The sequence below is a fragment of the Parasteatoda tepidariorum genome, chromosome 4 (genome assembly GCF_043381705.1).
Source record: "Parasteatoda tepidariorum isolate YZ-2023 chromosome 4, CAS_Ptep_4.0, whole genome shotgun sequence".
NCBI classification, from domain to species: domain Eukaryota; kingdom Metazoa; phylum Arthropoda; class Arachnida; order Araneae; family Theridiidae; genus Parasteatoda; species Parasteatoda tepidariorum.
The window spans coordinates 61,178,370-61,186,776 of record NC_092207.1 but is presented as its reverse complement, the minus strand read 5'-3'; the positions used below and the strand labels follow the sequence as shown (position 1 = coordinate 61,186,776).

General features: G+C 31.9%; 2 protein-coding genes across 3 annotated transcripts in view; one reads left to right on the top strand and one right to left on the bottom strand.

Moving 5' to 3' along the window:
* Window positions 1-8,407, bottom strand: part of LOC107447298 (uncharacterized) — a 218,563-nt gene that overhangs the window by 30,821 nt on the left and 179,335 nt on the right. The gene's annotated exons all lie outside the window — the stretch shown is intronic.
* The window catches only part of LOC107450606 (glutamate receptor 4), a 48,393-nt gene continuing 42,413 nt past the window's right edge, over window positions 2,428-8,407 (top strand). For both annotated transcript variants that reach the window (XM_043047533.2, XM_043047532.2), the window contains exon 1: window positions 2,428-2,779. In XM_043047533.2, the coding sequence (XP_042903467.1) occupies window positions 2,433-2,779 (347 nt within the window). In that variant the 5' untranslated portion in view covers window positions 2,428-2,432. The remainder of the gene's footprint in view (window positions 2,780-8,407) is intronic.

Sequence of the window (8,407 nt, the reverse complement as noted above, 5' to 3'; positions counted from 1 at the left end):
CGAGGTCAAAAAGGTTAAAAATGACGATATCCATCCAGTACGCAATTAAAAGTTCACCTACCGTGTGAGAAAAAAAGGAAAGTGTCACGAGGTGAAGGGGACAAGACATAAAATTTAAAGTGAATGGTCCAAGAGTCCAGCTGCAGCAAAAGGGTCCTATTCCTCCCACGCAAGTGTCACCTGCTAAGAAATGGGAGCTAAAGGAAAAGGGGACCAACATGATATCAGGTTACAGAACGTGAAAAATAAGATTGAAGAATATAATCTTAAGGCAGAGCATGACTGAAAAAGAGAAACATGCAGTAATAAACAATTATAAATAAATTAATATTGCATATTTAAAATATAAAGCATAATAATAATCTGTAAAAGTAATTAATTAATAAAAAAATATGCAGTATTTAAAGTTATACATTGTAAATTGATAACAGAATTAATTATAAACTGAACGTTAATGAAGTTCGTAGACAAGAAATTAAGAATTAAGAGGACAAAAGTAAAGCAAATTTTCAAAAAACAAAAGTGAATCAAATTTAAGAAAACAAAATTATATTAAGGAGAGAATAAACTTGTGATGATTGACATTATCACAGATAAGTTGCCATTAAGAAAAAGAAAAACAAAGAAATAATAAATTGGATTTCTGTTTTTGTTATTTGAGGCTGCTGAATACTATCTCAAGAATATTGAGTAAAGTAAATATATGTATTGCATATTGTAAACTCTAATTTTATATTTTTATGTAAATGAACTTTTTGTTAGTGTGACGGGTATTTAATGAAACTTAAAAGGTTTATATTTTATTTATTATTTAATCATTCTACCAAATATATAAGGAGAAGCACACTTATCCATAGCTGCTCTTATATGCGTGTCGCAAGGAATTTTGTGTATTCTTTTTTTGGAGTTTATTTATATATTTTATTTCAAGGGGTTTAACGTGATCTAGTGGTCTTATCATGCATCCGAAGGTCGACAAATCAAACATAATCTTGTGACAAATTTCTAGAAAGTTCAACTGACCCTTGGAATTCGATTGCGAGATGAGACCACGGGATCTTAATCAACTGTTTAATTAACAAACGATTACAGCGAGAATTGTCACGAGGCAACGTCGTGACATTAGTAAATCTTACTATATTTTTGATTCACTCATAATTATTTATCAGTAGTCACGTGAGATGTGAAAGAAACACAAGTTCAAATGAAATAGGGCATAATATGTTTGCATTATTTTTAAAAATTTCACAGGTAACAACTGCTATTAGTAATTATGATAAAAATTACTTCATAAAAAGTAGTAAGTTTAATTTGTGGAAAAAATCTATGCCATGCACTATTTCATTACTATAACAAAACGAGTTGTAATATAATATAAAAAGAAATAAACTTAAGGAATTCGACTATCCAAATTTTTTTATGGGAGTTAAGATGTTCTTCAAATGTGTTTTAGTTATGCGAAATAATGTTTTTTAGCGAATGAAGTATTATTTTCGTAATATTTGTGAGTTTATAACAGTTATTCATGAGTGTTGAGTTACGCTAACGTGGAAGCCCTGTGGTTAGAGCATCGGTTCGGAGTTCGATCTTTGAAGTCGATAAAATTTCTCAAAACATTCTCCTAAAATCAGTAGAATCGCAAGTCCTGCAGTCGGTCTCTAAGCAGTATTATGGGTTTATGGATCTAGAGAAAATTTCCTTCCTTATCAGAAATAAGTCTAAATTTTAATAGTAGCTTCACGAGTGGGTGGTATTGTCATCTATTCATGGGGTTCTGAGCTTAGTCGCGCTTTCTCCCCAGTGGTATTCTCTTGTCAAATGAAAGGCACTTCATTCGAAGCAACATCAAATTGCATTTTTTCCATCTTTAAATAGCGTTCGCTATGTTAAGTATGAAAATGAAGCAAAATATTAATGGAATAAAAATGATATTATGGAAAAATGAAAAGTATTTGTGATTTAATGCACTTCATCTTTAATTTACATCTTATACACAGGGTGTCCCATAAATGGCTGAGAGATTTTGAAAATCAATTTAAAAATAATAACAAAATACTGAAAGACTTCATTGTTTGAGGCATTATGCTTCAGAGATATTTCTTCCTTCCTCCCACCATATTGTAAATTAAGTAAAAAATTCTGATAAATAGATGGTGGTGCAGGCATGAGAGAGGTGCCGAGAAATTGAATCAGAGACATCTGTAGTGCAGCACGCAACCAGTTATTGATCGTTTGTGAAGGGTATTGATGACACGTTAAGAATAGTTTTTGGAGTATCATCTCCTGAAACGCAGTTTTAAGATGAGACCGTCAAGCAATACGATATGCGAAAATAAAATTTTAGGCACTCATACGTAGGCTTTAACTGACATTATCGAAGAATTTGCAGAATGAAACTAACCTTTTTACTTGTTTTCTTTTAGGAAGCTGATATGGCCATTGCACCTTTAACCATAACTTCAGCAAGAGAACGTGTTATAGATTTTACAAAACCATTTATGTCTCTTGGTATAAGTATTATGATAAAGAAACCAATGAAGAAGAAACCGGGAGTATTTTCTTTCATGAATCCTCTCTCAAAAGAAATCTGGATGTGTATCATCTTTGCATATGTTGGAGTCTCAGTTGTTTTGTTTTTGGTGAGTCGCTTCTCACCACATGAGTGGCGATTGGAAGATTCTTTAGTTGGTCCTTCAGTTGCCAATGATTTTTCACTCTACAACAGTCTTTGGTTTTCACTTGGAGCATTTATGCAACAAGGTTGCGATATTTGTCCAAGGTAGGCCTATTTTATCAAGTTCAATAACACTTGTTTCTGGTATTACAAACACAAATCTAGAGGTGAGAATAAGATGCAATTATTTATTTTTTTATTCTGACAGCAAAAAAAGAAATATAAAGTTGTTACTATTTTTAAAGAAGCCAAATTTTATAAACAAGAGCCTCATGAAATTTGATACAACAACAAAATGTGATACGGATAATATGAAGCTATTATGAGAGCTTATATTTAATTAAAACTGACAAAATGTTAAAAATTAATATTAATTTCTAAATGAATATGTCAGCAAATTAATCTTTAAAAATAGAAGAATTTTATTCTTTTATGCTATTTGAAGCATTATTAGAATTATTTAAATGCTTTGACTTATTGTAGAAAGATATTTTTTTTAAAAAGTATCATATTTCTACAATGAATGTAATAATTGGCTTTAACACTTTGTGTACAAGAGTTAGTTTTCTTTAAAAAATTATAACTTTCTTATTTTAAATATATTATCATCAAAAATATAGCTATACACTAGAATAAATATAAGTCTTTCTGGGAAATAATACATATTAATATAATACATAGTAATAAATAAATGTATAATATAAACTGCTTATATTTCCAATTATGAACGATTAAAAATATTCGCATATGGAAAAATATCTTTACATCTTTCCATGTAAGGAAATAACACGTATAAATAGCTAATATTTTTCAAAATTTTTAGCATTTATCTTTGATGCAATGCAAATAACTGAATAGTTAAGTAGAAAACTTTTGATAGTTATGTGATCAGTAATTTTAAGAATTAAAAAAAGTTAATTTCCCAGTGGACTTTAAGAAAAACGAAATGTATAATGTAACCATAACAAAGAACTATAACAAAGACTCAATGTATAACAAAAGTAAAGATGTAACAAAGTTAATTAGGCAAGATTCTAAGTAGTTGAATAATTAGGGTAAATCTGGTATTTTTTTAAAAGGTTATAGTTAGGGACAAATAAGGATACCAGGAAATTTCCCCCTCTTCCGAAAAGATTTTTAACTACTATTCATAATTTACAAAGGGAATAGGGAAAAACCTAAACTTTGCTATATTTTCCCTAACTATTTTTTTTCACTGAATCAAAGGAGTCCAAAATCGTCCATGGGCTTAATATTTTGGAAGTTATAAAGGGTTTATTAAGATATTAAGATAAAAGTTTTAAAAAAAATGAAATTTTTGATTATACCTACACTCTATAACAAAAAAATCGACGCACCAAGAAGCAATCCCCCGATTGCTTTGAAATTTCGCATGCATGAATGTTTTGAACAGATATGTTTTGAACAGTCTTTAGCGACGAATCCCGCTTCCAACTGTGTCCTGACGATCATCGGAGACGTGTTTGGAGACGCACAGGGAAGAGGGGGGTTCCTGCCTTCACTATTGCACGTCACACCAGCCCTCAACAAGGCATTATGGTCTGGGGTGCCATTTCCTTTGACAGCCGGACCCCTTTGGTCGTCATTAGAGGTACACTTACTGCACAGTGGTACGTCGACGACATCCTAAAACCTGTTTTGTTACCGTTCCTTTTGCAGCGCCCTGGGCTGGTTTTTCAGCAGGACAATGCCAGACCACATACGGCACGTGTTGCTATGAACTGTCTGCAAGCTTGTCAAACTCTTCCTTGGCCTGCCAGATCACCAGATCTCTCTCCCATCGAGCATGTCTGGGATATGATGGGAAGGCGATTGCATCTGGCACGGAATGTTGATGACCTCGTTCGACAATTGGATCGAATTTGGCAGGAAATACCGCAAGAGACCATCCGGGAGCTTTATCGGTCTATGCCACGCCGTGTGGCAGCTTGTATCCAGGCTAGAGGCGGGTCAACACCTTATTGAACTTGTTACTGTAACTCTGCAATAAATTATTCAATTGTTCTGAAATTTTAATCATTTACTATTCTGTACATTGTCTTCCTATCCACCAATTTTCGTTTCAATCGGACAACTCCTTCTTGGTGCGTCAATTTTTTTGTTATAGAGTGTATTTTTATATTGAAAATACCAATCACGATAAGTAAATATTATTTCCTGTTTACTGTTCTTTAATAATCGAGATGGACCAAAACAAAATCGATAAATCTTATAGTTCAAAAATTGTTGAAGATTTTGAACTTATGTACCTACGAGGTTATACTAGGTCAGATATTACTACATAAATAATAAGAGTAAAAGTATTGGTTCCTATGTATTTTTTACGTTGAATTGAATGAGATAAAATCCAAGTCAATATGACAAACAATTTAGAGTGTGTGAAAATGTCACATTTATAAAATATATTTTTTCATTTCCACTTTTTATACAAGAAACCTTTATAACTCCTATAACTTTCAAACAATTAGTTTTATGGACTTTGTTTTCATCTTATCTTATTAAGAATAAAAATATATACAGGGAAAAAATACCGCATTTTATCGGTACAATATCAAATTTAAATATAGGTATAATCAAAAGCTGTAAGCTGTTTTATATTTCATATTTACTAAATTTCTAAATTTGAACTAGTTACTCCTATCGACTTAATTTCTAAGATATATGATTCTATACAAAATAAATAAATAAATAAAAATAAAAAAATAAAGAAAATTACATAGGAAACAAATAACATAGTTTTTCTCCTGTTGAACTCTTTTTTCCCCTTCTTAAATTCAAGATGGCGCCTAAAGCTCATCTCAGAGTGACTCAACTCTTCAAATATTCATATTTCTCCCAAACCGCAATTTTTAAAACAATTCCCAGCTGTTTCCTAAATATTCCCGTATTCAGCCTTTTTTATGGCCCGAGAACTGCCCTAATTGTATTAAAATAAATTTTAAATCCTTTCTTCCAATTACTTTATACGGCGATTATAAAATAACTTTGCCACATATTACCCTCTGGAGAGCATACCGTTAGAGTGGGCGGAATCTGTATTATATATGCTTAAGCCGTGGTGGCTCAGGGGACAGAGCGTTCACCTTCCAATGAGGTAAACCGGGTTCGAATCCCAGCGATAGCTAGTCAATACGAATTCCGCATCTAGCTCGCACCGACCACAGTACTGACATGAAATATCCTCAGTGGTAGACGAATAATGGGTTAGAGTCCTCTTGTCGTCAGGCTAACCGTGGGAGGTAACGCAAATACGAGTTAGTTACAAAAAACAAAACAAAGCGTATAACAAAATAAAAAAAGTCCTCTACAAAGGCAAATTTTTCCCTTGATCAAGGAATTCCTTTCTCTTCTGGATTGGGTTCAAAATTACAAAGCTACGGAGTTGAATATTAGCAGCCCGAAATTGGGTTGGCTTTTCAATGACGGTTATGAAACAAAATAATATCTGCCCTTAAGGATTGCGCAGCTCTCACGGTAGCAGTAAAATCCCCAAATAACAGCATCCTCTTTTTTTATTGAAACAAATTCTTTACAGTATCAAAAATTAGAAATCGTATTTTTAAAACGTAAATGGTTTTTTAACGAATGCGAGAAAAGAGTGTGGTAAAAGCCTTCAAAAACAGAAAAAAAAAATGATCATTTTATATTTTAAAATTTTTTGATATGTCCTCAAATTTCTGGCATGCCCATAGTTTCTTTTCTGTTTATCAAGACTTTTTCACACTCTTCTCTCGGTAGCGGTCATGAAAAATAGGGACTATGGCAAAAGTTCAACGTTGCAAATTCTTGCTTTATAAAATACTTTTCCAACTCCATTTTAAGTGTTTTTTTATTTCCAGGATTCGACGAAAGAAGTGGGTGTTGGCAATTGAAAATTTCGAAATTTTCTCAATGTAACTGTAAATTACGTAATAGTTTGTAACGTCATCTGGAGCACAATTATTATAATACATAAGAACCAAATATTATTCTGTTCACTCAAATNTCTAAAGAAAAACTTTCAAATTCTTATTTTTAATCAATATATATGAAATGTTCCTTCACTGGGTAGTGTTCCTTCACTGGTTGGTTTACCCTACATAAGAACAAAATATTATTCTGTTCACTCAAATGGTATGCTCTCCGGAGGGATATATGTTGGCAAAGTATTTTATAATCACCCTCTATTAAACCACAAAAAGTAGTAGTTTCAGTAGTTTTAACTATATGTAATTTTATTTTAATCATAGTGGTTATTTTTTTTTTAAATTTATTAAAAAGGTAGTCGTAGAGGTAGTAATAAGTTCAAATGAGCGAAAGAAGGTGCCATCATAAGAAACAGTAAGTCATATATACGAGGGCTGTTTTTTAAGTGAGGGCAGTTTGAAAATAAAAACCAAACGAATGAAAATTTTCAAGAAGCAAATTTATTTTTTGAATCTACAAATGTTTCTCTTTTTTTTTTTCAAAATAGTTTTGCTTTAACACTCATCATGCCTTATAACTAGATTTAAAATACCCACTCCATAGTAACTTGTCGCCTGCTCCGATAACCAAGAGATCATGGCCGTTTTTACGTCTACGTGATCATTGTTGTACTGGTTGTCGCCAAAATGATGTTTGAAACAACGGAAAAGATGAAAATCTCTTAGTTCATGGTCTGGGATGTATTGTGAGGAGGTCCAAAACTTCCCAGCCTAAAGAGTCCAATAAGACTCGGGACTGATCTGTGGAGAGAATCATGGAGTAGCAAATTTTCCTGTCATCATGCCAATAGGAAGCTTTGTAAGTTTCACAAATCTGTCGATGAATGTTTACAGCAGACAAGTTTTTTACGACTAAAAACGTATCACTGACAGTACCTCATACGCGGCGAGCGATATATTGAACTTGAACATTTTAAAGACATAGAACTGACAGTACAGGTTGCCTACACAGCTGTAACTGACAGTTGTTCCCAAGGAATGCCGGGACATGATATAAGCAATCGTTGCGACGCACACGACACCTATTAGTGTACACAACAAAACAGCCCTTACTTAAAAAACAGTCCTCAAATATATAATTTAATGTATTTTTTTATGTTTTTAAATAATAATTTGCCTCGTGATTGTAATATGTTTTTTCCCTCGAAAGAATGGAAACTTATGTTTCGAATAAAAAGTACAATTTCATTGTGTTTTGGTTTTCTAAGAAAAAAAATTATGTTTCTTTATTAAAATGTAATAATTCAACGTTATATACTATTTTATCTCAATTATCTTATTTATCTAATTTAATAGTGCGTGCAAAGATAAAATACATTGTAAGTCCAAACTAAAGCCAGAGCTTTCAAATAGAAATAAAACCTAGTGAGCTATCTTTTGTTTATTTATAAACAGCTCTCATTATGTTATAAATAACTTTAGGTTTTATCTTTTAATACTAGGACTCCTTTCAGTAAAGTTAATGAGTTTTGTGGGCGTGATGTTTGGTGAAGAGAGTGGGTGTGTCAATGGGTTGTAACATTATTTCGTCTTAAGCACTCATGCATTCTTTTGAGGTCTAGTTTCAGACGAAGTTAATTTCTATTTTGTGTAGTTAATAGTATTACAACTTTAAGTGAATAATCCATGAGCTATTTTAAGAGGCATTTGAAGTAAATTTATCTATTTAATGCCGAAAATTTATAAATCATATTAGTTATATTTTTCATTCAAAAATGAAATATTATTTTAGATTGATAATATATAT